The 27,243-nt window shown below is 44.4% G+C and overlaps 1 protein-coding gene across 1 annotated transcript in view; it reads right to left on the reverse strand.

Moving 5' to 3' along the window:
* The window catches only part of LOC121582370 (growth arrest-specific protein 7), a 121,538-nt gene that overhangs the window by 93,772 nt on the left and 523 nt on the right, over window positions 1–27,243 (reverse strand). Inside the window, exon 2 of the mRNA XM_041898146.1 lies at window positions 2,448–2,565. Coding sequence (XP_041754080.1) covers window positions 2,448–2,565 — 118 coding nt within the window. The remainder of the gene's footprint in view (window positions 1–2,447; window positions 2,566–27,243) is intronic.

The following is a 27,243-nucleotide window of genomic DNA, read 5'->3' on the forward strand; positions in this document are numbered from 1 at the left end:
TCGACAAGCTCCCATTCTAAATAGTCTACAACCTCCCATTCTAAATGGTATACAACCTCCCATTCTAAATAGTCTACAACCTCCCATTCTAAATAGTCTACAACCTCCCATTCTAAATAGTCTACAACCTCCCATTCTAAATAGTCTACAACCTCCCAGTGATGCCCTTTTTACCATCTCCTCAAAATATAACCAGCATCTGTAAACTCAGAACCTCTCTGAGAGCTGCCAGCACAGCAGGAAAATAACATCCCCCAGGAGGTCTCCCATTTCTTTTCACACCATCATATCATTACTTCACGTTTCCCCCTGAGTTCATTAAAGGTTAGTAAATCAATACTGTCCCTGCCCCTGCCCCTGTTCTGTTCTTAACAGAGGAATGCACCGTGTTGCTTTCTCAGTCTCTGTGTTTCTCTGTCCCCGTGTGTGTGTTTGAGTGGTGGTGCTGGGGAGAGAGTCAGACAGCTAATGGTGTTGAAAGAGACAATGGTGTGAAGAGTGATGTGCCTCAACACCCAGCAGTACCAGTCAGATGCCTCAACACCCAGCAGTACCAGTCAGATGCCTCAACACCCAGCAGTACCAGTCAGATGCCTCAACACCCAGCAGTACCAGTCAGATGCCTCAACACCCAGCAGTACCAGTCAGATGCCTCAGCAGTCAGCAGTACCAGTCAGATGCCTCAGCAGTCAGCAGTACCAGTCAGATGCCTCAGCAGTCAGCAGTACCAGTCAGATGCCTCAGCAGTCAGCAGTACCAGTCAGATGCCTCAGCAGTCAGCTAGAGCTCATTGACATTGTTATGTAAATCAAATCAAATACATTTTTACTTGTCACATGCACCGAATACAACAGATGTAGACCTTACAGTGAAATGCTTACTTACAAGCCCTTAACCAACAACGCAGTTTTAAGAAAATAGAGTAAATAAATTATTTACTAAATAAACTAAAGTAACAGTGCTACATGGAACGTCTCATTGACATTGTTATGTAATAGTGCTACATTGAACGTCCCATTGTCATTGAGTTTCACTCATACCAACTGTCAAAATCTCTGGATTAATATGAATCAACCTACCTTAGGCAATACATGTACAGTGCCTTCAGAAAGTATTCTTGTGAGCCCATGTGGGCTGGGCACTGGTAAATCAATCAGTCACACCCCTTGACTTATTCCACATTTTGTTGTGTTACAGCCTGAATTCAAAACAGATTAAATAGATTGTTTTTCCTCACCCATCTACACACAATACCCCATTATGACAAAGTGAAAACATGTTTTTAGAAATGTTTGCAAATGTTTTGAAACTTAAATACAGACATATCGCATTTACATAAGTATTCACACCCCTGAGTCAATACTTTGTAGATGCCCATTTGGCAGCAATTACAGCTGTGAGTCTTTCTGGGTCTCTAAGAGCTTTCCACACCTGGATTGTGCAACATTTATCCATTATTCTTTTTTAATTTATTTTAAGCTCGGTCAAATTGGTTGTTAATCATTGCTAGACAGCCATTTTCAGATCTTGAAATATATTATTAAGTAGATTTAAGTCAAAACTGTAACTCGGTCACTTGGTAAGCAACTCCAGTGTATATTTGGCCTTATGTTTTAGGTTATTGTCCTGCTGAAAGATGAATTAATCTCCCAGTGTCTGGTGGAAAGCAGACTGAACCCAGGTTTTCCTTAGGGATTTTGTCTGTGATTAGCTCCATTCTGATCCTTTTTTATCCTGAAAAACTCCCCAGTCCTTAACGACTAAAAATATTTTTATTCTGTACAGGCTTGCTTCTTTTCACTCTGTCAGGTTAATAATGTGGAGTAACTACAATGTTGTTGATCCATCCTCAGTCTTCTCCTATCACAGCCATTAAACTCTCATGGTGAAATCTCTGAGCGGTTTCCTTCCTCTCCGGCAACTGAGTTAGGAAGGATGCCTGTATCTTTGTAGTGACTGGGTGTATTGATACACCATTCAAAGTGTAATTAATAACTTCACCATGCTCAAAGGGATATTCAATGTCTGCTTTTTATATTTCTAACCATCCACCAATAGGTGCCCTTCTTTGATAGGCATTGGAAAACCTCCCTGGTCTTTCTGGTTGAATCTCTGTTTGAAATTCCCTTTTTGACTGAGGAACCTTACAGATAATTGTATGTGTAGGGTACAGAGATGAGATACTCATTCAAAAATCATGTTAAACATTATTATTGCACACAGAGTGAGTCCATGCAACTTATTATGTGACTTGTTAAGCAAATGTTTACTCCTGAACTTATTTAGGATTGCCATAACAAAGGGGTTGAATACTTATTGTATTTCAGCTTTTTATCAAAGACAATACATTATAAATTCAGGCTGTAACACAACAAAATGTGTAAAAAGTTAAGGGGTGTGAATACTTTCTGAAGGCAGTGTATATCAGTCTCCATGTCTGTCCTTACCGTTGTTGGAGGAGTTTACATAGTACTGCCGCCCCTCTGATGACATGTAGCACGTCCAGTGTTGAGGGAGAGGCTCTCCGAGGCCCTCAACCGGCAATGAGGTCATGGACGCAGTTTTCTGTCAAAACAGATAAAGACATAAAAAATATGAATAAAATGAACATAAGGGCTTTCAGCTTTCACACAAGTATTTTATTTCTAGCTCATTTAATAAATGACATCATTGGCAGAAAGACTGTGGTACAATTCAGCAATAAGACCCGAGGAGGTGTGGTATATGGCCAATATACCACGACTAAGGGCTGTTCTTAGGAACGACACAACCCCCGAGGTGTCTTATTGCTATTATAAACTGGTTCATTAGAGCAGTAAAAATACATGTTTTGTTATACCCGTGGTATACGGTCTCATATATCACGGCTGTCAGCCAATCAGCATACAGGTCTCAAACCACCCAGTTTATAATGCAATACTAAGAACAACAAACAACTAGAACCAGTCTGTTATTGGCCAGTCATGATATAACTGGTTGAGAGAATGCCAAGAGTGTGCAAAGCTGTCATCAAGGCAAAGGGTGGCTATTTGAAGAATCTCAAAAATAAAATATATTTTGATTTGTTTAACACAAATATATAATCATCAACATCAAACCAGCTTCCCCTTACACAATAATATTTCTGCATGTGTGCTGTTGGTGAGACCACTTGTCTCACCTCGCTGGCTATCAGGTCAACAAGATGGTAATGTATAGCAATGTACAAATCCTTGTTTGAACAGCAGCCATTCACAACATGGGCAATGGACTCCATTACATTTGACTCATGTAGAATACAAAATGGGTCACACACACACACACACACTACAGTGAGGGAAAAAAGTATTTGATCCCCTGCTGATTTTGTACGTTTGCCCACTGACAAAGACATGATCAGTCCATAATTTGAATGGTAGGTTTATTTGAACAGTGAGAGACAGAATAACAACAACAAAATCCAGAAAAACGCATGTAAAAAATGTTATAAATTGATTTGCATTTTAATGAGGGAAATAAGTATTTGACCCCTCTGCAAAACATGACTTAGTACTTGGTGGCAAAACCCTTGTTGGCAATCACAGAGGTCAGAAGTTTCTTGTAGTTGGCCACCAGGTTTGCACACATCTCAGGAGGGATTTTGTCCCACTCCTCTTTGCAGATCTTCTCCAAGTCATTAAGGTTTTGAGGATGACGTTTGGCGACTCGAACCTTCAGCTCCCTCCACATATTTTCTATGGGATTAAGGTCTGGAGACTGGCTAGGCCACTCCAGGACCTTAATGTGCTTCTTCTTGAGCCACTCCTTTGTTGCCTTGGCCATGTGTTTTGGGTCATTGTCATGCTGGAATACCCATCCACGACCCATTTTCAATGCCCTGGCTGAGGGAAGGAGGTTCTCACCCAAGATTTGACGGTACATGGCCCCGTCCATCGTCCCTTTGATGCGGTGAAGTTGTCCTGTCCCCTTTGCAGAAAAACACCCCCAAAGCATAATGTTTCCACCTCCATGTTTGATGGTGGGGATGGTATTCTTGGGGTCATAGGCAGCATTCCAACTCCTCCAAACACGGCGAGTTGAGATGATGCCAAGGAGCTCCATTTTGGTCTCATCTGACCACAACACTTTCACCCAGTTCTCCTCTGAATCATTCAGATGTTCACCTGGCAAACTTCAGACGGGCCTGTATATGTGCTTTCTTGAGCAAGGGGACCTTGCGGTCGCTGCAGGATTTCAGTCCTTCACGGCGTAGTGTGTTACCAATTGTTTTCTTGGTGACTATGGTCCCAGCTGCCTTGAGATCATTGACAAGATCCTCCCGTGTAATTCTGGGCTGATTCCTCACCGTTCTCATGATCATTGCAACTCCACGAGGTGAGATCTTGCATGGAGTCCCAGGCAGAGGGAGATACAGTTATTTTGTGTTTCTTCCATTTGCGAATAATCGCACCAACTGTTGTCACCTTCTCACCAAGCTGCTTGGCGATGGTCTTGTTGCCCATTCCAGCCTTGTGTAGGTCTACAATCTTGTCCCTGACATCCTTGGAGAGCTCTTTGGTCTTGGCCATGGTGGAGAGTTTGGAATCTGATTGATTGATTGCTTCTGTGGACAGGTGTCTTTTATACAGGTAACAAGCTGAGATTAGGAGCACTCCCTTTAAGAGTGTGCTCCTAATTTCAGCTCGTTACCTGTATAAAAGACACCTGGGAGGCAGAAATCTTTCTGATTGAGAGGCGGTCAAATACTTATTTCCCTCATTAAAATGCAAATCAATTTATAACATTTTTGACATGCGTTTTTCTGGAATTTTTTGTTGTTATTCTGTCTCTCACTGTTCAAATAAACCTACCATTAAAATAATAAACTGATCATTTCTTTGTCAGTGGGCAAACGTACAAAATCAGCAGGGGATCAAATACTTTTATCCCTCACTGTATATAGACTAACACAGGTCACTGTATAGCCAACTCTGGCCAGATGCTACTGATTAAAACAGAATTGCTCAGTATAAGGTCAAGACCATTGTAACATGTTATTGTGTTTGGGAAAACCGGCAGAAATTCCTTAACAATTACTCTCTGTTATTGGAGCGGGTGCCAAGTTGCTCAAGCAACATAGGCAGCAGCTACTCTTCCTGGGGTCCAGCAAAATTAAGGCAGTTATACATTTAAAAAAACATTACAATACATTCATAGCAGATTTCACAGCACACTAAGTGTGTGCCCTCAGGCCCCTACTCCACTACACTGTACGTGTGTGTATAGGGCATATGTTATCGTGTTTGTGTATGCATGTGTCTGTGCCTATGTTTGTGTTGCTTCACAGTCCCCGCTGGTCCATAAGGTGTATTTTTTATCTGTTTTTTAAATCTGATTCTACTGCTTGCATCAGTTACCTGATGTGGAATAGAGTTCCATGTAGTCATGGCTCTATTTAGTACTGTGCGCCTCCCATAGTCTGTTCTGGACTTGGGGACTGTGAAGAGACCTCTGGTGGCATGTCTTGTGGGGTATGCATGGGTGTCTGAGCTGTGTGCCAGTCGTTCAAACAGACAGCTCGGTGCTTTCAACATATCAACACCTCTCACAAACACAAGCAGTGATGAAGTCAATCTCTCCTCCACTTTGAGCCAGGAGAGATTGACATGCATATTATTAATGTTTGCTCTCTGTATACATCCAAGGGCCAGCCATGCTGCCCTGTTTTGAGCCAATTGCAATTTTCCTAAGTCCCTCTTTGTGGCACCTGACCACATGACTGAACAGTAGTCCAGGTGTGACAAAACTAGGGCCTGTAGGATCTGCCTTGTTGATAGTGCTGTTAAGAATGCTCTTCCTCCCGGGGAAGGACTGCCCGTTCCATGATCTCGCCATCACGGTTGACAACTCCGTTGTGTCCTCCTCCCAGAGTGCGAAGAGCCTTGGCGTGACCCTGGACAACACCCTGTCGTTCTCCGCTAACATCAAGGCGGTGACCCGATCCTGCAGGTTCATGCTCTACAACATTCGGAGAGTACGACCCTGCCTTACACAGGAAGCGGCACAGGTCCTAATCCAGGCACTTGTCATCTCCCGTCTGGATTACTGCAACTCGCTGTTGGCTGGCCTCCCTGCCTGTGCCATTAAACCCCTACAACTCATCCAGAATGCCGCAGCCCGTCTGGTGTTCAACCTTCCCAAGTTCTCTCACGTCACCCCCCTCCTCCGCACACTCCACTGGCTTCCAGTTGAAGCTCGCATCCGTTACAAGACCATGGTGCTTGCCTATGGAGCAGTGAGGGGAACGGCACCTCCGTACCTTCAGGCTCTGATCAGTCCCTACACCCAAACGAGGGCATTGCGTTCATCCACCTCTGGCCTGCTGGCTCCCCTTCCTCTGCGGAAGCATAGTTCCCGCTCAGCCCAGTCAAAACTGTTCGCTGCTCTGGCACCCCAATGGTGGAACAAGCTCCCTCACGACGCCAGGACAGCTGAGTCACTCACCACCTTCCGGAGACATTTGAAACCCCACCTCTTTAAGGAATACCTGGGATAGGATAAAGTAATCCTTCTACCCCCCCCCGCCCCCCCCAAAAAAATTTAAAAATTTTTAAAAATGATTTTAAAAAATTTACAAAAATAAATTATAAAAAATAAAGAAAAAAATAAAGAAAAAAATAACAATAAAACGAATTTAAAAAAAATATTTGCAAAGTGCTTATCCCACTGGCTATAGGGTGAATGCACCAATTTGTAAGTCGCTCTGGATAAGAGCGTCTGCTAAATGACGTAAATGTGCCCTTGAGCAAGGCACTTAACCCTAATTGCTCCTGTAAGTCGCTCTGGATAAGAGCGTCTGCTAAATGACTAAAATGTTATGTAAATGTAAGGCAGAGTAGCGCTATATTATGGACATACTTCTCCCCATTTTAGCTACTGTTGTATCAATATGTTTTGACCATGACAGTTTACAATCCAGGGTTACTCCAAGCAGTTTAGTCACCTCAACTTGCTCAATCTCCACATTATTTATTACAAGATTTAATTGAGGTTTGGAGTTTAGTGAATGATTTGTTCCAAATACAATGCTTTTAGTTTTTGAAATATTTAGGACTAACTTATTCCTTGTCACCCACTCTGAAACTAACTGCACCTCTTTGTTAAGTGTTGCAGTCATTTCAGTCGCTGTAGTAGCTGACATGTATAGTGTTGAGTCATCTGCATACATAGACACTCTGGCTTTACTCAAAGTCAGTGGCATGTCATTAGTAAAGATTGAAAAAAGTAATGGGCCTAGACAGCTGCCCTGGGGAATTCCTGATTCTACCTGGATTATGTTGGAGAGGCTTCCATTAAAGAACACCCTCTGTGTTCCATTAGACAGGTAACTCTGTATCCACAATATAGCAGGTGGAGTAAATCCATAATACATACGTTTTTCCAGCAGCAAATTATGATCGAAAATGTCAAAAGCCGCACTGAAGTCTAACAAAACAGCCCCCACAATCTTTTTATCATCAATTTCTCTCAGCCAATCATCAGTCATTTGTGTAAGTGCTGTGCTTGTTGAATGTCCTTCTCTATAAGCATGCTGAAAGTTTGGTGTCAATTTGTTTACTGTAAAATAGCATTGTATCTTGTCAAACACCATTTCTTCCAATAGTTTACTAAGGGTTGGTAACAGGCTAATTGGTCGGCTATTTGAGCCAGTAAAGGGGGCTTTACTATTCTTAGGTAGCGGAATGACTTTTGCTTCCCTCCAAGCCTGGTGGCACACACATTCTAGTAGCCTTAAATTGAAAATATGGCAAATAGGAGTGGCAATATCGTCCGCTATTATCCTCAGTAATTTTCCATCCAAGTTGTCAGACCCCAGTGGCTTATCATTGTTGATAGATAACAATAATTTTTTCACCTCTTCCACACTCACTTTACGGAATTCAAAATTACGTTTCTTTCATAATTTGGTCAGATATACTTGGATGTGTAGTGTCAGCAATTGTTGCTGGCATGTCATGCTGTCACGCCCTGACCTAGAGAACTCTTGTTGGTTGGGTCAGGGTGTGAGTTCTGTTTGAGATCTATGTTATTTGATTCTATGTTTAGGATCTAGTATATGTATTTCTATGTTTGGCCGGGTGTGATTCCCAATCAGAGGCAGCTGTCGCTCGTTGTCTCTGATTGGGGATCATACTTAAGTAGCCTGGTTGCCTACCTTAGTTGTGGGATCTTGGTTGTGTTCCTGTTAGGCTTGTTGTGAGTATAGCCCATAGGACTTCACGTTACGTTGCTTTTGTTGTTTTGTCAAGTGTTTATCTTTATTAATAAATATGTACGCATACCACGCTGCGCCTTGGTCTGACCCATCTCTTAACGATCATGACACATGCCTAAGTTTGCTAATCTTAAAAATCATTAAAGTAGTTGGAAATATCAGTTGGTTTTGTGATGAATGAGCCATCTAATTCAATGAATTTTTACTATCATTCTTTATGTCATTTATCTTTTGTTTTACAGTGTAGTTTCTTCTTCTTTTTATTCAGTTTAGTCACATGATTTCTCAATTTGCAATACGTTTGCCAAACGGTTGTGCAGCCATACTTATTTGCCATTCCTTTTGCCTCATCCCTCTCAACCACACAATTTTTAAATTCCTCAACAATCCACTGGGATTTAACAGTTTTTACAGTCATTTTCTTAATGGGTGCCTGCTTATTAGTAACTGGAATAAGCAATTTCATAAATGTGTCAAGTGCAGTGTCTGTTTGCTCCTCATTACACACCACGACCAACATACACTACCGTTCAAAAGCTTGGTGTCACTTAGACATTTCCTTGTTTTCTAAAGAAAAGCAATTTTTTTGTCCATTAAAATAACTTCAAATTCATAAGAAATACATTGTAGACATTGTTAATGGCTATTGTAGCTGGAAACGGCTGATTTTTTAATGGAATATCTACATAGGCGTACAGAGGCCCATTATCAGCAACCATCAGTCCTGTGTTCCAATGGCACGTTGTGTTTGCTAATCCAAGTTTATCATTTTAAAAGGCTAATTGATCATTAGAAAACCCTTTTGCAATTATGTTAGCACAGCTGAAAACGGTTGTGCTGATTAAAGAAGCAATACAACTGGCCTTCTTGAGACTAGTTGAGTATCTGGAGCATCAGCAATTGTGGGTTCGATTACAGAATCAAAATGGCCAGAAACAAATAACTTTCTTCTGAAACTCGTCAGTCTATTCTTGTTCTGAGCAATGAAGGCTATTCCATTCGAGAAATTGAAAAGAAACTGAAGATCTCGTACAACGCTGTGTACTACTCCCTTCACAGAACAGCGCAAACTGGCTCTAACCAGAATAGAAAGAGGAGTGGGAGGCCCCGGTGCACAACTGAGCAAGAGGACAAATACATTAGAGTGTCTAGTTTGAGAAACAGACGCCTCACAGGTCCTCAACTGGCAGCTTCATTAAATAGTACACGCAAAACACCAGTCTCAACGTCAACAGTGAAGAGGCGACTCCGGAATGCTGACCTTCTAGGCAGAGTTGCAAAGAAAAAGCCATATCTCAGACTGGCCAATAAAAAGAAAAGATTAAGATGGGCAAAAGAACACAGACACTGGACAGAGGAAGATTGGAAAGAAATGTTATGGACAGACGAATCGAAGTTTGAGGTGTTCGGATCACAAAGAAGAACATTTGTGAGACGCAGACCAAATGAAAAGATGCTGGAGGAATGCTTGATGCCATCTGTCAAGCATGGTGGTGGCAATGTGATGGTCTGGGGGTGCTTTGGTGGTGGTAAAGTGGGAGATTTGTACAGGGTAAAAGGGATCTTGAAGAAGGAAGGCTATCACTCCATTTTGCAATGCCATGCCATACCCTGTGGACGGCACTTGATTGGAACCAATTTCCTCCTACAACAGGACAATGATCCAAAGCACAGCTCCAAACTATGCAATAACTATTTAGGGAAGAAGCAGTCAGCTGGTATTCTGTCTATAATGGAGTGGCCAGCACAGTCACCGGATCTCAACCCTATTTAGCTGTTGTGGGAGCGGCTTGACCGTATGGTACGTAAGAAGTGGCCATCAAGCCAATCCAACTTGTGGGAGGTGCTTCAGGAAGCATGGGGTGAAATCTCTTCAGATTACCTCAACAAATTGAAAACTAGAATGACAAAGGTCTGCAAGGCTGTAATTGCTGCAAATGGAGGATTCATTTGACGAAAGCATAGTTTGAAGGACACAATTATTATTTCTATTAAAAATCATTATTTCTAACCTTGTCAATGACTACATTTCCTATGCATTTTGCTATATTTCCTATTCAAACTCATTTCATGTATGTTTTCATGGAAAACAAGAAAATGTCTAAGTGACCCCAAACTTTTGAACGGTAGTGTATAGTCTTTACATCAACAACATAGGAATCACTGCAAAAGTTATTGTATGACCTCTTATACACAATATTTTCCCCAGCCTTTGGAACTTTGGTTTTCCTAGACATGGCTACTATATTGTGATCACTACATCCAATGGATTTGGATACTGCTTTCAAACTAATCTCTGCAGCATTACTAAAGATATGATCAACACATGTTGATGATTTAATTCCTGTACTGTTTGTAACTACCCTGGTAGGTTGACTGATAACCTGAACCAGGTTGCAGGCACTGGTTACAGTTTGAAGCTTTCTCTTGAGTGGGCAGCCTGATGAAAGCCACTCAATATTTAAATCACCCTGAAAGTATACCTCTCTATTGATATCACATACATTATCAAGCATTTCACACATGTTTTCCAGATACTGACTGTTAGCACTTAGTGGTCTATAGCAGCTTCCCACCAGAATGGGCTTTAGTTGAGGCAGATGAACCTGTAGCCATATTACTTCAACAGTATTTAACATGAGATCCTCTCTAATCTTCACAGGAATGTGGTCCTGAATATAAACAGCAACACCTCCACCATTGGCATTCCTGTCTTTTCTGTAAATGTTTTAACCTTCTATTGCTACCACTGTATCATCAAAGGTATTATCTAAGTGAGTTTCAGAGATAGTCAGAATATGAATGTCATCTGTTACTAGCAAATTATTGATTTCATGAACCTTGTTTCTTAAGCTACATATGTTTAACGTGGGCTATTTTGAGCACTTTTCTTCTGGGATGCTTACTTGTTTGTATTGCTTTACTGGGAAGCTTAGCAGCAGTAGATGTGCTCATGTTCTTTATGTTAGTGCAGGGTGAGCTGCACAAAGTAAATTTCCTCCTCGGGCACACCGGCTCAGTGCTAACAGTATAAAGCTGGTTCTTAGGCACATGAATACTGCAAACAATAGCTGTAGGATCGGCAGAGGCATTCAGGGCAGATAGAGGGACATAAATTAGGTGACTTATATTGTGCCTACCGACGCCCCTGGTGTAATGTACATTTGCTGAAGCGTTTTGACAAATCTGCGTCACAATGGTAGGGATTAGCTGAGCTTGGCTTGGGTCATTGTTAAGTCATTGTCTCAACGCAGCCTTATATGCTGTGAAAGGATCGAGGAACCCAAATTATTTGGGTGGATCCCATCCTCCTTATAAAACGTGTTTTGTTTCCAAAAGGTATCGAAATTGTCAACAAAAGTTACACCCATTGAGCTGCAATAATCACATAGCCAGTTATGAAGAGCAAGAATCCTGCTCGGTGGTTGGTTGGTTGGTTGGCTGGAGTAAAAGCCTGCAAACCCTTCCCATCCTCCAGGTTCAAGGCTAAGGACCACTGAACAAGACTAGTAACAGGCAATGCAGAGTCATAAATATTTGACCCGTCATAATTCCATCAAGTTGGAGCGCTATGAACACGTTATCAGCTCTAACATGCATCATCATCACTGTTACACAGAAGCAGACACAACCTATTGTTTCTGATTTAATAGTTCGCTTGCTCTTCATTTTTCAGTTTGAAAGGGATGAGTCAGCATTCTTGAAATGTTAAAATTAATCTAACATGAATGAATCACACAAAATGTCCCTGAGAGAAAAATCTAATATCCACACAGACACATCACCACATTCCCTGACAAGTGCTACTTAGTCATCTACGATGACATCAACAACGCGCAGGATTAACTTCTATCATTGAAGACAGAAACTGTTGCTCAAGAGAGATTCTTCTTTTGCTGTCCCTCTCAGAATGAACTCATTCCATTCAGTGCTTTCCTGGAAAAGAGATGCGGAGAAGAGAAGAATAGAGGAGGAGAAGAGAAGAGGAGAGGACAGGAGAAGAGAGGAGGAGAGGACAGGACAGGACAGGAGATTATAGGAATAGAGGAGGAGAGGAGACGAGAGGAGAGGAGAGGACAGGAGAAGAGAGGAGGAGAGGACAGGACAGGAGAGGAATAGAGAAGGAGAGGAGAGGAGAGGAGAAGAGAGGACAGGAATAGAGGAGGAGAAGAGAAGAGAGGAGAGGAGGAGAAGAGGACAGGAGAAGAGGACAGGAGAAAAGAGGAGAGGAGTAGAGGAGGAGAAGAGGACAGGAGAAGAGAAGAGAAGAGAAGAGGACAGGAGAAGAGAGGGCAGGAGAAGAGAAGAGAAGAGAAGAGAAGAGAAGAGAAGAGAAGAGAAGAGAGGAAGAGAATAAGAGAGAGACAACTCATTTCTGCAAGAGTAGACTAAGTATATTTTGTGTTTCAATAAGTTGTTGATCTTATAGTCTGGCTAGAGCAATTCTAGTTAAGTGCTGTCCCTTTACCTAGTGGCCTACTTAATCAGTGCTGTTTAAACTGCTGAATGCTCAGTACTTGTGCATGTGAAGTGTTGAAACATTGACTTGGACTGGTTTCAGCAGGTTTAGCTTTGTGATAATTGGTGGGTGTGTCTGTTGGAGAGGAATTGTACTTACCTGTCCTCTCTGAGTATTTACAGAGCCTTCCTAGACACCCAGTCTCAGTACTCATCTACACTTCTGGGAAGACAACTCATCTCTGCAAGAGTAGCCAAGTATATTTTTTGTTTCAATAAGTTCTTGTTGTTGGTATAGTCTGGCTAGGGCAATTCTACTTAAGTGCTGTCCCTCTACCTAGTGCTAGGCAATCAGCAATTAGTGTTAGTACTTCAGTCTCCCAGAGTTTTTCAGCGACAGCTGTAAGCGGCAGTCTTGTCAAATGGCGGTGTTGTCGCCGAAACAAAGACGGTTCTGCCGAGTTGTTCAGCCAGGTTTGTCATGTTGTATAATGATTAGAAGACAGGCGCAGGAATACGTATTAGGGGTTTTATTTACTCCACCCAACACAAACACGTATATATATATATACACAAAAAGGATGTAACCCAAACAAAGAGCGAGGTGTAACCTCTACACAATACATGGGATGAGACCCGTAAACAACAAGAGCACAATACACGGTACTCACAAGACCAACGGACATGGGACAATGATTGACAGGGACAATGTGGAAGAGAGGGCACATATATACACATACTAATCAGGGGAAATGGGAACCTGGTGTGCGTAATGAGACAAGACAGTCCGGGGTTGGTGGTAATGATCCATGTCAGTGACACCTAGAAAGCCGGTGACGTAGACCTCCGGAACTGGTGAATGGAATGAGCATCAGTACCGGGGGGATCCGTGACAAGTTTATTCAAGGAAGGAATGATAGTAAGGCTTCACATTCCTCTCTCACTTTAGTATTTTACCTAGTTATTTTCAGATTATCTCATTATACTCCTCTGTAGCTTTGTCAACCATGTGTGTGTTTTCTAACCCTGTTCACTCCTCTCCCTGTAGGATTTTCAGACGCTCCCCACCCTTCTAATTCTGCTCTTCAGTTCCTAGACTTTTTGACGGAGAAGTGAATCACCCCAGAGAACATTTCTACTCCAGCTGCTCTCTCTTCATCTGAATACGTGTTTTCTCATAGTCCGAGAGCATTTGGTCATCATGGTGGTAGCACAAGGCTACTAATTTCTCCTAAGTGGAGATTTTCTATTTTTCCCCTTGCGCACCTGTCCATCTCCTCATTTGAATTCGATGCTGTCACTGTCACTTGTCCACTCAAGCTTAACATTGTTGTAATCTATCAACCACCAGGTGCCATTGCAGAGTTCCTTAATGAGCTTGACACCTTGATAAACTCATTTCCTGACAATGGCTCACCACTCATTGTACTGGGCGACTTCAACCCGACGTCTGCCTTTCCACCTCTTTCCTTTCACTCCTTCCCTCTTTTGGCCTTTTCCCAGTCCCCTCCCCCTCACAAGACAGGCAATGCGCTTGACCTCATCTTTACTAGAGGCTGTTCGCCTACTAATTTCACTGTAACCCCCCTCCAGGTCACTAATCACTACTCTGTTTATATTTCTCTCCATCTCTCCTCCAACCCTATCTACTTAGCCCCGACCCAGATGGTCATGCGCCGTTGCAATCTTTACTCTCTCTCTCCCACTACTCTCTCCTCTTCTGTCCTATAATCTCTACCTTCTGCTAAGGGATGTACGGCCACCCAACAACCTGCCCGCTCGACCCCATCCCCCTCCTCCCTTCTCCAGACCATCTCTGGAGACCTTCTCCCATTCCTGGGTGTCTCAGACTCTGCACACTCCTGGATTGCATCCTACCTTGCAGGCCGCTCCTACCAGTTGGAGTGGAGAGGATCTGTGTCTGCACCACATACTCTCACTAGTGGTGTCCCCCAGGGCTCGTTTCTATGCCCTCTCCTCTTCTCTCTATACACCAAGTCACTCGGTTCCGTTATATCCTCACATGGTCTCTCCTATCATTGCTATGCGGATGATACTCAACTACTTTTCTCATTCCCATCTTCTGAAACCAGGTGGCGACACGCATCTCAGCTTGGATGTCGGCCTACCACCTCAAGTTCAACCTGGATGGAGCTGCTCTTCCTCCCGGGGAAGGCCTGCCCGCTCCAAGATCTTTCCATCACAGTCGACAACTTCACGGTGTCCCCCTCCCAGAGTGCAAAGAATTTTGGCGTGACCCTTGACAACACACTGTCATTCTCTGCATACATCAAAGCAGTGACTCGCTCCTGCAGGTTCATGCTCTACAACATCCGTAGAGTTTGACCTTTCCTCACACAGGAAGCGGTGCAGGTCCTAATCCAGGCACTTGTCATCTCCCGTCTGGACTACTGCAACTCTCTGTTGGCTGGGGTTCCCGCTTGTGCCATCAGCCCACCTGGTGTTCAACCTTCCCAAGTTCTCCCATGTCACCCCATACTCCACAGGCTTCCAGTCGAAGCTTGCATCCACTACAAGACCATGGTGCTTGCCTACAGAGCAGCAAGGGGAACTGCCCCTCCCTATCTTCAGGCTATGCTCAAACCCTACATCCCAACCCAAGCACTCCATTCTGCCGCCTATGGTCTCTTGGCCGTCCCACCCCTATGGGAGGTCAGCGTCCGCTCAGCCCAGTCAAAGCTCCTCTCTGTCCTGGCACCCCAATGATGGAACCAGCTTCCCCCTGACGCTAGCACAGCAGAGTCCATGCCCATCTTCCGAAAATGTCTGAAACCCTACCTTTTCGAAGAGTATCTTAAATACAGGGGTTAATGCAAAGAAAAATCCCATGACAAACTTAAGTCGATCTCTGGGGTCAAGTTAACCTCTCCTTTTATGTAAGAAAGTCATGACCATCATTCTTTTAGGGAAGGAGGATAATTTTGTCAATTCCAGTCCCCTTGATTAGGGGTTTCAGATAATACATTATTGGGGAATATATTTAGTAGAACAGACATGCTTCTGTCTGTATTAGGCTATGTCTCTAAACCAGAACCCCCACATCCCCCAAGAGATTTTAATTGCAGAACTTTAACCCCTGCAAATAAGACGTCTTAGTCAGACCCCCTCCCCCCAAAAATGGGATGGACAGTATGAAGCCACGCCAACCCTGGGTGAAAATGTATGCACTCACTAACTGTAAGTCGCTCTGGATAAGAGCGTCTGCTAAATGACTAAAACATTTAAAAATGTAAATGTGACTTCTCACTCTGACATGTCATTATACAGAACAGCATCACAGCACTGCACCTCGTTTGAGGGTCTCAGTGGTCATTGTGTTATATATGGATTCAATTAAATAACCCTGAAGGTTCCTCTGTTTATTAAGAAATGGAGGTATAGGCCTCCCGAGTGACGCAGCGGTCTAAGGCACTGCATCGCAGTGCTTGAGGCGTCACTACAGACCCGGGTTTAATCCCAGGCTGTGTCACAACCGTGCCATGGCCAGGAGTCCCATAGGGCGGCACACAATTGGCCCAGCATCGTCCGGGTTAAGGGTTGTCCGGGGGGACTTTACTTGGCTCATCGCGCTCTAGCGACTCCTTGTGGTGGGCCAGGTGCCTGCAGGCTGACCTCGGTCGTCACTTGAATGGTGTTTCCTCCCACACATTGGTGCGGCTGGCTTCTGGGTTAAGCGGGCGGGTGTTAAGGAGCGCGGTTTGGTGGGTCATGTTTCGGAGGACGCATGACTTGACCTTCGCCTCTCCCGAGCTCGGAGAGTTGCAGTGATGAGACAAGATCGTAATTGGATATGCCGAAAAAAAAGGGGGGTAAAATACAAAATATGTAAATAAATAAAAGTGGAGGTGTATAATGTTTCAAAACGAGATGAACAAATGGGATGGTGGCTGTAAGTGAGCATGCTGTCCTGAGGGGGGTAGTAGTCAGCATTATGTCATAAAAGAGCCACCAAGGGAAAAAAGATACTGTCGCTTCTTTGATTTCCAAAGTCACGTCTTGGTCTTCTCAGAAAGGTGATACCAGATGCTTTAACACAGAGGAAGACAGATGGCAGTGGGCTGTGTTCAGTCAGGACGCTGATTCCTTGGTTCAACCTGTCAACATGGTCTGTTTTCTAGACAGCTATATCTCATTGACTGTCTCTGAACACTGTCACTGAGTGAATTTGTCTTTGAACTACACCAGTCAGTAAATCAACGTTCAATGAGGGTCAGGGCTCTGTGACCTGAGCTCAACCTTTTAATAATGACTTATGTTTTGGACCAATTATTGTCTGAGCTATTTCAATGTTAAATCTCCAACCCCGCCTTACAACATAGGGAGAATTCCAAATCTTGAATTAACAGTGCATTTACTTTCGTATTAATCATGCAATGATAGGATCCAGGCCACAATACAGCAGACAGGGATGCAGTGAGTGAGCACAACACTGCTGCTGTATGTGTGGTGGGAACCGGAAACTATGACAGAACATGGAGCCAGCTTGTCCCAGCATATGCACTATTAAATAATGCACCATGCCAGATGGTTAACCTCGACGGCCTGTGGCTCTGCATTCACAGGATGCCAGAACAGCCCCTGGCTGAGAACATATGGCTTTAGCTATGGCTGTCTGGATAGCCAATGGCTGTCTGTGTTCGGGAGAGCCACAACAATCATGGCTGTCACTGTCAATGGCTGTCTGTGTTCGGGAGAGCCACAACAATCATGGCTGTCACTGTCAATGGCTGTCTGTGTTCGGGAGAGCCACAACAATCATGGCTGTCACTGTCAATGGCTGTCTGTGTTCGGGAGAGCCACAACAATCATGGCTGTCACTGTCAATGGCTGTCTGTGTTCGGGAGAGCCACAACAATCATGGCTGTCACTATCAACGGCTGTCTGTGTTCGGGAGAGCCACAACAATCATGGCTGTCACTGTCAACGGCTGTCTGTGTTCGGGAGAGCCACAACAATCATGGCTGTCACTGTCAATGGCTGTCTGTTTTCTGTAGAGCCATATAGAAAGATGGAGGCCTCTAGTGGCCAAAAGGCAGTTTTAGAATGGGGCAGCGTCATTGAGGGCTTCCACCATTTTAAAGTAGTCAACTGGGTGGGATTCCTATGGGTTTTAGCCTCAATGACGCTGCCCATGCTGCCACAGACACTATAATGGTGCAGATATAAAGATGAGTCCTCTATCTATCTCTATGATAGAGCCCCAGCAATCATGGCCACCATCATGTTTCAAATACAGTAACTATCCCATTATAATTTTCTTTGACACGTTACTTATTCCATAAACCTAGAACTTAGTAGAGAGTCCCCCGAGTCATCCTGAGTCATTCAAGTCATAAAGAGAGTTACCGTGAACTCAAGCATTTTCAAAACAAGCCATTGTTTGTCATTGTTGCTCAAAATAAAGTCACATTTTACATATTTAGCAGAGTGCATACATCATTTTTTCATACTGGGCCCCCCGTGGGAATCGAACCCACAACCCTGGCGTTGCAAACGCCATGCTCTACCAACTGAGCTACATCCCTGCCGGCCATTCCCTCCCCTACCCTCCCCTGGACGACGCTGGGCCAATTGTGCGCCGCCCCATGGGTCTCCCGGTCGCCCCACCTTAGATTAGGATGACTAGTCCCTGTAGACCTACCAGTCAAAACAAACATGTCTATTATAAGAGGACCATGGTATGTGTGGCATGACAGATAAATCCCTGCGATGCGTTTCCCTCACCCAAAAACACAAGCAGACACTTTATTGCCTCTGGCTCCTTGCCTGGAAAACCAGGAATAATTTGTCAAAATCCCTTCGGAAAAATTGTTGTAAATACCTTGGGCCTGTGGTGGGGGTCAGGGGGATTATGAAGAGGCATTAAACCATGTCGTTACCCTTTCACCTGAGTTTTAATAGGCTGAGACCTCAGGAAGCGAGAGAAAGTTAGTTTACAGACTAAACGTTAAAGGGCTAGTTCGCTCCAATAATTTAAAGAAAAATAATCTTAAAACTCAACATTTGTCAGAAGTTAGTTAAAAGTGAATGACCGTCTATTTCAAGTATCCATTTAGGATGGACTCAGAGACATTTGATATACAGCTTTTAAAGTTTTATATCAAGAAATATGGACTCAGAGACATTTGATATACAGCTTTTAAAGTTTTATATCAAGACATATCTCGACTGGACCTCTGCATCAAATATATCTCTACTTCTTACCAGTATTGTTATTAAAGTAAAATCAAGAAGAGACAGACAATTGGGTTATGGAAGTACTAAGTATAATCCCCCCCAGCCTCACCAGAAATAGCTGAAAAAGGGTTGGATTTTAGACCACCCAAGAACAATTATCTTTTATGTCATATCAATGTCCTCAAGACAAATGAAGATCATTTAAAGTTGTAAAAGATTATACCATTGAAGTTGAAGAAGCAATTAATTTTAGCAAGTCATTTATAATATCTCATTTAGCTAGAACAAGACCAAAAAATGTGGTCCTCTGTCTTCTTAGAATTAGATTCTCTATGAGTTTCTCTTCAACTTCCATCTGGGTTTTTGACATCAGTTTATTCATTGTTTGGCAACATAAGTAGGCGATTCACCGACTGAGGTTAGCAGGTTGTGAAATGGCTGTCGCCCACTCATGGACGGAGAGGAGAAATGGGCAGCCTCTGTAGTAGTGGGCCTCCAGTGTTTCAGCAGAGGATTACCGGTCGGGTCCTTGTCCAAAGCTTAGCTGCTCTTACTCATGCCTGAATGACTCATAGACTCCTGACCTGCGGCGCTGTGAGCTCAGTGTGTGTGTGTGTGTGTGTGTGTGTGTGTGTGTGTGTGTGTGTGTGTGTGTGTGTGTGTGTGCGTGCGTGCGTGCGTGCGTGCGTGCGTGCGTGCGTGCATTCATGTGTGTATGCGTGCCTACCTACCTGCATACGTGTGAGTGGGTGTGTTCACCCTGTCCTCCAGTGACATTTACATTTACATTTTAGTCATTTAGCAGACGCTCTTATCCAGAGTGACTTCCAGTTTAGTGAGGTCATACATGTTCCTCTAGTCAAACATCTGGCCGTGGGAAGACGGGGGGAAGACGGGGGGAGGGGGTGTGAGGGTCAGGGTCTGTATGTGAGACTAGCTGGACCTGTTGTAGAAGGGTCAGGGATTGAAGAATGTCCTGTACACAAGCAGACGGGGGAGAACACGCCAGAACAGAGCTGAAACTGTCTCATGAACCAAGGGCAACGAGCCATAAGAGAGAATAGAGAAAGCAGTATCCTTGGGCTGTGCAGAGATGTGATGTGAACACAAGCCCAAAAGTGTGTGTATGTTTACATGCCAGCAGACAGCCACAAACAAGGACTAGCACACACACACACACACAGCTAACTTACTACAATTATTTATCCATGGGGCAAAGGGAAGTTTCTGCAGTTTTATAGCTAATCTCATGGTATTCTACACATTTTGCCATGAGGCTGAGAGAAAATATTGCAGTTTTACAGCTCATTTCTAGTAATTCTAAACATTCTTGCCATGGCTTCTGACTCCAGGTTTGTTTGGGGCTGCAGGAGTGTGTGGTACACCAGTGGTTTGTTTGGGGATGCAGGAGTGTGTGGTACACCAGTGAGCAGAGGGTACCTCCTAGTCATGAGGGACAATCGTAGTAAGGTACACACCATCTCTCTCTCTCTCTCTCAACTCTCCTCCCTCCCTCCCTCCACCCCTCAACTCTCCCTCACTCCACCCCTCAACTCTCCTCTCTCTCCCTCACTCCACCCCTTAACTCTACTCTCTCTCCCTCCCTCCCTTCCTCAACTCTCCTCTCTCTCTCTCTCTCTCTCTCCCTCCCTGTCCCCCCCCTTCTCCCTACTTCCATCCCCCTGTCCCCCCCTTCTCCCTACTTCCATCCCCTTGTCTCTCCCCTCCCTCCCTCCATCCATCCCTGTCTCTCACTCTCTTCCACTGTGATCTCTCGCTATCTTTCCCATGTTCTCTCTCTCCATGTTATCTCTCTCCCACCTTGCCCTGTCCAGTCAACAGATGCAGTGCCAGAGTAACAGAGATGTGAATGACTGACGGTGGAAGTGTCTGTTTCCCATTATTCACTCATAAATACCTGTACTGTAGTGTTCAGCCCTCAGCAGCACCATCATATTTATACAGCCAGTCACTTTACTTTATACTTCACTACCAATGATTACCATGAGAAGGACATGTGATAAAAGGCTGTGGTACGCACATGGTTATGACTCAGCAAATAATGAACTCCTGACAAGCTATCATCACCCTGTTATGGCTCCCAATGGAGAACCGGGCCTTTCAGGTTGTGAGAAATACAGCCAGGAGAAACATTTCACACGCACAGCCACACACGCTCACTTATAATTACTATACCGTAAGACTCTGTCTAGCAGATGAGAGAGAGAGAGAAAGAGAAAGAGAGAAAGAGAGAGAGAGAGAGAGAGAGAGAGAGAGAGAGAGAGAGAGAGAGAGAGAGAGAGAGAGAGAGAGAGAGAGAGAGAGAGAGAGAGAGAGAGAGAGAGAGAGAGAGAGAGAGAGAGAGAGCGATAGGGAGAGAGAGAGAGAGAGAAAGAGAGAGAGAGAGACTGAGCGTTCTGCTTTGGGATATAGAGTGTACAGCAGACATCTTTATTTGGACGAAGTTGTTTTGGTTTCAGGCAGATGTGGGATCCTGAAGCCACATTCCCAGATTATACACACACAAACGAGACACATCCAGTCACTGTATGAGAGAAACACAGAGACATAAGGAAGCAGACAATAGCAGACAACCCAGCTGTCATCTAGACCTGTGGCCTCCATGCCCAGTGTCCATGCCAGCTGTCATCTAGACCTGTGGCCTCCATGCCCAGTGTCCATGCCAGCTGTCATCTAGACCTGTGGCCTCCATGCCCAGTGTCCATGCCAGCTGTCATCTAGACCTGTGGCCTCCATGCCCAGTGTCCATGCCAGCTGTCATCTAGACCTGTGGCCTCCATGCCCAGTGTCCATGCCAGCTGTCATCTAGACCTGTGGCCTCCATGCCCAGTGTCCATGCCAGCTGTCATCTAGACCCGTGGCCTCCATGCCCAGTGTCCATGCCAGCTGTCATCTAGACCCATGGCCTCCATGCCCAGTGTCCATGCCAGCTGTCATCTAGACCCGTGGCCTCCATGCCCAGTGTCCATGCCAGCTGTCATCTAGACCTGTGGCCTCCATGCCCAGTGTCCATGCCAGCTGTCATCTAGACCTGTGGCCTCCATGCCCAGTGTCCATGCCAGCTGTCATCTAGACCTGTGGCCTCCATGCCCAGTGTCCATGCCAGCTGTCATCTAGACCTGTGGCCTCCATGCCCAGTGTAAATGCCAGCTGTCATCTAGACCCGTGGCCTCCATGCCCAGTGTCCATGCCAGCTGTCATCTAGACCTGTGGCCTCCATGCCCAGTGTAAATGCCAGCTGTCATCTAGACCTGTGGCCTCCATGCCCAGTGTCCATGCCAGCTGTCATCTAGACCTGTGGCCTCCATGCCCAGTGTCCATGCCAGCTGTCATCTAGACCTGTGGCCTCCATGCCCAGTGTCCATGCCAGCTGTCATCTAGACCTGTGGCCTCCATGCCCAGTGTCCAGTCAGTACAGGATATAGTAAGCCTATTTTTCTCACCATGCCAGCTCCCTCAGTCACGCCAGTGCTGTTAATCACACTAGAAGGTATTTGTGTTGGAGATGAGGGTGTGTGTGTGACAGTGGGCTACTGAAGCTTACCAGTGGAAACAGTTCGGGCATATATTATAAATTACTATGACGAAATGTTGTGACGTTTTTGTTCATTTTGGTGTTCGGCAGTGTTCGAAGTTCGATAGCTGAAGTCTACGCCTCTTCCTCTGTGATTGGTCAACAGTTGGGATTCTTCAATAAAGTCTTTGTTGTCATTCAACAACAGACTAGTTTTCATGCACATCTTTTCACTGAGAAATACTGCACCAAACATCTTAGTTAGATGTAAAATTACGCAACTAAGACCTCCTTGGCAAATAACTTGAGTTATCTTAGATTAATTCAGACTATTTTGAGAAAGTGTACTGGCTTACGGCATCTCAAGAGGGACAAACCGTAATATTGCTGCTTTTTTCTTGTTTTTCAAGCAAAGGTATTTTTACATTTTAAGGGAGTATGCGAGCACAGACGTTCACTTCGCTTAGCCGAGTTCTGCTAAGAGCGAACTAAACCTATGGATGGGGACGCCTTAAAGAGAGGCAAATTCAGTACATACAGTGAGGGAAAAAAGTATTTGATCCCCTGCTGATTTTGTACATTTGCCCACTGACAAAGAAATTATCAGTCTTTAATTTTAATGGTAGGTTTATTTGAACAGTGAGAGACAGAATAACAACAACAAAAATCCAGAAAAACAAATGTCAAAAATTTTATAAATTGATTTGCATTATAATGAGGGAAATAAGTATTTGATCCCCTCTCAACCAGAAAGATTTCTGGCTACCAGGTGTCTTTTATACAGGTAACAAGCTGAGATTAGGAGCACACTCTTAAAGGGAGTGCTCCTAATCTCAGCTTGTTACCTGTATAAAAGACACCTGTCCACAGAAGCAATCAATCAATCAGATTCCAAACTCTCCACCATGGCCAAGACCAAAGAGCTCTCCAAGGATGTCAGGGACAAGATTGTAGACCTACACAAGGCTGGAATGCGCAACAAGACCATCGCCAAGCAGCTTGGTGAGAAGGTGACAACAGTTGGTGCGATTATTCGCAAATGGAAGAAACACAAAAGAACTGTCAATCTCCCTCGGCCTGGGGCTCCATGGAAGATCTCACCTCGTGGAGTTGCAATTATCAACTACACTACACGGGAGGATCTTGTCAATGATCTCAAGGCAGCTGGGACCATAGTCACCAAGAAAACAATTGGTAACACACTACGCCGTGAAGGACTGAAATCCTGCAGCGACCGCAAGGTCCCCCTGCTCAAGAAAGCACATATACAGGCCCGTCTGAAGTTTGCCAATGAACATCTGAATGATTCAGAGGAGAACTGGGTGAAAGTGTTGTCGTCAGATGAGACCAAAATGGACCTCTTTGGCATCAACTCAACTCGCCGTGTTTGGAGGAGGAGGAATGCTGCCTATGACCCCAAGAACACCATCCCCACCTTCAAACATGGAGGTGGAAACATTATGCTTTGAGGGTATTTTTCTGCTAAGGGGACAGGACAACTTCACTGCATCAAAGGGACGATGGACGGGGCCATGTACCGTCAAATCTTTGGTGAGAACCTCCTTCCCTCAGCCAGGGCATTGAAAATGGGTCGTGGATGGGTATTCCAGCATGACAATGACCCAAAACACACGGCCAAGGCAACAAAGGAGTGGCTCAAGAAGAAGCACATTCAGGTCCTGGAGTGGCCTAGCCAGTCTCCAGACCTTCATCCCATAGAAAATCTGTGGAGGGAGCTGAAGGTTCGAGTTGCCAAACGTCAGCCTCGAAAAGATCTGCAAAGAGGAGTGGGACAAAATCCCTCCTGAGATGTGTGCAAACCTGGTGGCCAACTACAAGAAACGTCTGACCTCTGTCATTGCCAACAAGGGTTTTGCCACCAAGTACTAAGTAATGTTTTGCAGAGGGGTCAAATACTTATTTCCCTCATTAAAATGCTAATCCATTTCTAAAAAAATTTACATGCGTTTTTCTGGATATTTTTGTTGTTATTCTGTCTCTCAGGCCACTCCAGAGAAAACTTTTCTGTTCTCCTATTAACAAATTGACACTCCTAGGCTACATATGGCGACAACTTTTCGGAGGAAAGGATGACGGAGGAATCGAGGAGAGGACAGACTTTTGTCCAATTATCAATTGAGAATCTCTCCCTCTCTCCTTTTGAACTAATTCCTTCCTCATTAAACTCCACCTCATTTAGTTTGGCACTAATCAGCAATCACTTGACTTGATGACTCAATGTCATGATCCAGGACTCACCAGGACCACTGCAGTTTATCAGTTAGGTTGTCATGACCACCAGAGTCATACCAGTATATACAGTAAAGACCACATGGACAACGGGTAGACACATACTGATATAGAAAAATACTCATCTCAGCACTTTACTGACAGAGAAGTTAGGAGTGTTCATCTTCAACCACACTGTCCTAAACATCTCATAACATCATAAATGACACAACCACATTTCCTCTCTCTCTCTCGGCCAATCAGTGAGCCGGGAAATTAAAGTCAAAAGGAAGCAAACAGTTCCTCAATCAAACACAGCCGTCATCCCTCACTCAGTGATGACTGCCATAGCAACAGGAAACGTGTAGCTTATTATAACCATCATCCTCTTCAATGGGGATCCTAATAAAATACCAAAATGTTCTCTTTATCTGAAAGGAGCCTCCAGGGTCCAATTATACTACACGTTCTCCAGCTTCCATAACAACAGCACAAGGTTAAAGTCTACAAGTTAAAGTTGTTATGAACATCTCATCATAAAATATGATGAACTGAATGACTTCTGTGTTGTATTATACTTGTTCAAATGAAGGCAGTATCTATCTACACAAGGAGGTTCCTGGGGACTGTGTGGAGCTGAGGAGCTGAGGATCTGAGGGTCTGTCAAGGCGAGAGCAGGCTTGATGACAAGTTTTCTGTTCAATGATTCATCAGAGTGTGAAGAAGAAGAATAGCATGTTTGGAGAACAAAGCCTTGTCTGCTGAAGATGACAATGGAGCGTGTCTCAGATGTAGATCAAAGCACAGCACTGTAAACTACGCCAGCGCTGAACACACACATTCTCCTGTCATTAAATACACCTTGGTCTGAATATATGATTTATATGACTGTATGGTAAGAGTTACTTTGACTACATGTCCATAACGCATTTATTACACACCTATAAGCATTTCATGAACGTGTTATAACAGGTCCTAACCACATTATTAATGGTTAATTAAATATATCCATAGCATATCTATACCGCATTCATATCATGCAATGCAAGAGCTCATATTTTGGTATCTTAATAGATGCATTATTACAATGACAGTGTATTGTCATCATTATGGCTGTTCTCAAAAGTGTGCTTCTGCCATACCAGTGTTAGTGAATATGCCAAACCACGTTTTGAAAATGATGCTGAGATTTAGCCTGTAGCAGCCCCATTTCGCCCACCAGATGGTAAAGGCCCGTCTTCTCACTGAGGTCAATGGTGCATAAAGCTTCCCACAGGGTTGAATCTTCAGGGTAAATTTTACGGATCAAATCGTGTAGTTGAGGGTCATCTCATACACTACATGACCAAAAGTATGTGGACACCTGCTCGTCGAACATCTCATTCCAAAATCATGGGCATTAATATGGAGTTTGTCCCCACTTTGCTGCTATAACAGCCTCCACTCTTATGGGAAGGATTTCCACTAGATGTTGGAACTTTGCTGAGGGGACTTGCTTCCATTCAGCCACAAGAGCATTAGTGAGGTCGGGCACTGATGTTGGGCGATTAGGCCTGGCTCGCAGTCGGTGTTCCAATTCATCCCAAAGGTGTTAGATGGGGTTGAGGTCAGGGCTCTAAGCAGGCCAGTCAAGTTCTTCCACACCAATCTCGACAAACCATTCATTGGAACTAAGGGGCCTAGCCCGAACCGTGAAAAACATCCCCAGACCATTATTCCTCCTCCACCAAACTTTACAGTTGGCACTATGCATTGGGGCAGGTAGCGTTCTCCTGGCATCCGCCAATCCCAGATTCGTCCGTTGGACTGCCAGATGATGAAGCATGATTCATCACTCCAGAGAACGCGTTTCCAATGGCGGCGATCTTTACACCACTCCAGCCGACGCTTGGCATTGCGCATGGCGATCTTAGGCTTGTGTGCAGCTGCTCGGCCATGGGAACCCATTTCATGAAGCTCCCGGCGAACAGTTCTTGTGCTGATATTGGTTCCAGAGGCAGTTTGGAGCAGTTTGGTTGTGCATTCTATTTTATACACCTGTCAGCAACGGGTTTGGCTGAAATAGCCGAATCCACTAATTTGAAGGGGTGTCCACATACTTTTGTATATATAGTGTAACTCTTTCGTAACTCATTAACAGCCCTCCTCCACATCACAATTAAGCTGTTAACCTTCAAGAGCCACACAACTAAATCAAGCTGGTATTTTGAATGACAGATTGAGGTGTGTTGAGTACCAGCTTCCTCAGCCAGCCAACCAGCCCACATTCTACAGATCTACTCCCATCTACCCATCTCATTTCTGATCCAGTGATTCACCTGAAGGTACTGTGGCTATGAGTGTGAACATTGGGCTAGTGTTCATTTCCTTTTGCCAAGAGTTGATCAAACAAAATGCAATTCGCTGTGTTGTTGCTCTTGGCTAAAACCTGATTCAAGACACTGTCCTTTGCCAATGATTCTCGGGCCCTCCTGTGAACCCTGTGTTCACCTGCACCCTGCTATGACAGAGTGGCATGCTTCCTCATCGATCTGCCCTGCGCACTCATGCAGACAGACACAGGCAAACAGGCAGGGGATCTGAGAATTCC

Source organism: Coregonus clupeaformis, chromosome 1 (assembly GCF_020615455.1).
Source record: "Coregonus clupeaformis isolate EN_2021a chromosome 1, ASM2061545v1, whole genome shotgun sequence".
Lineage (NCBI taxonomy): Eukaryota > Metazoa > Chordata > Actinopteri > Salmoniformes > Salmonidae > Coregonus > Coregonus clupeaformis.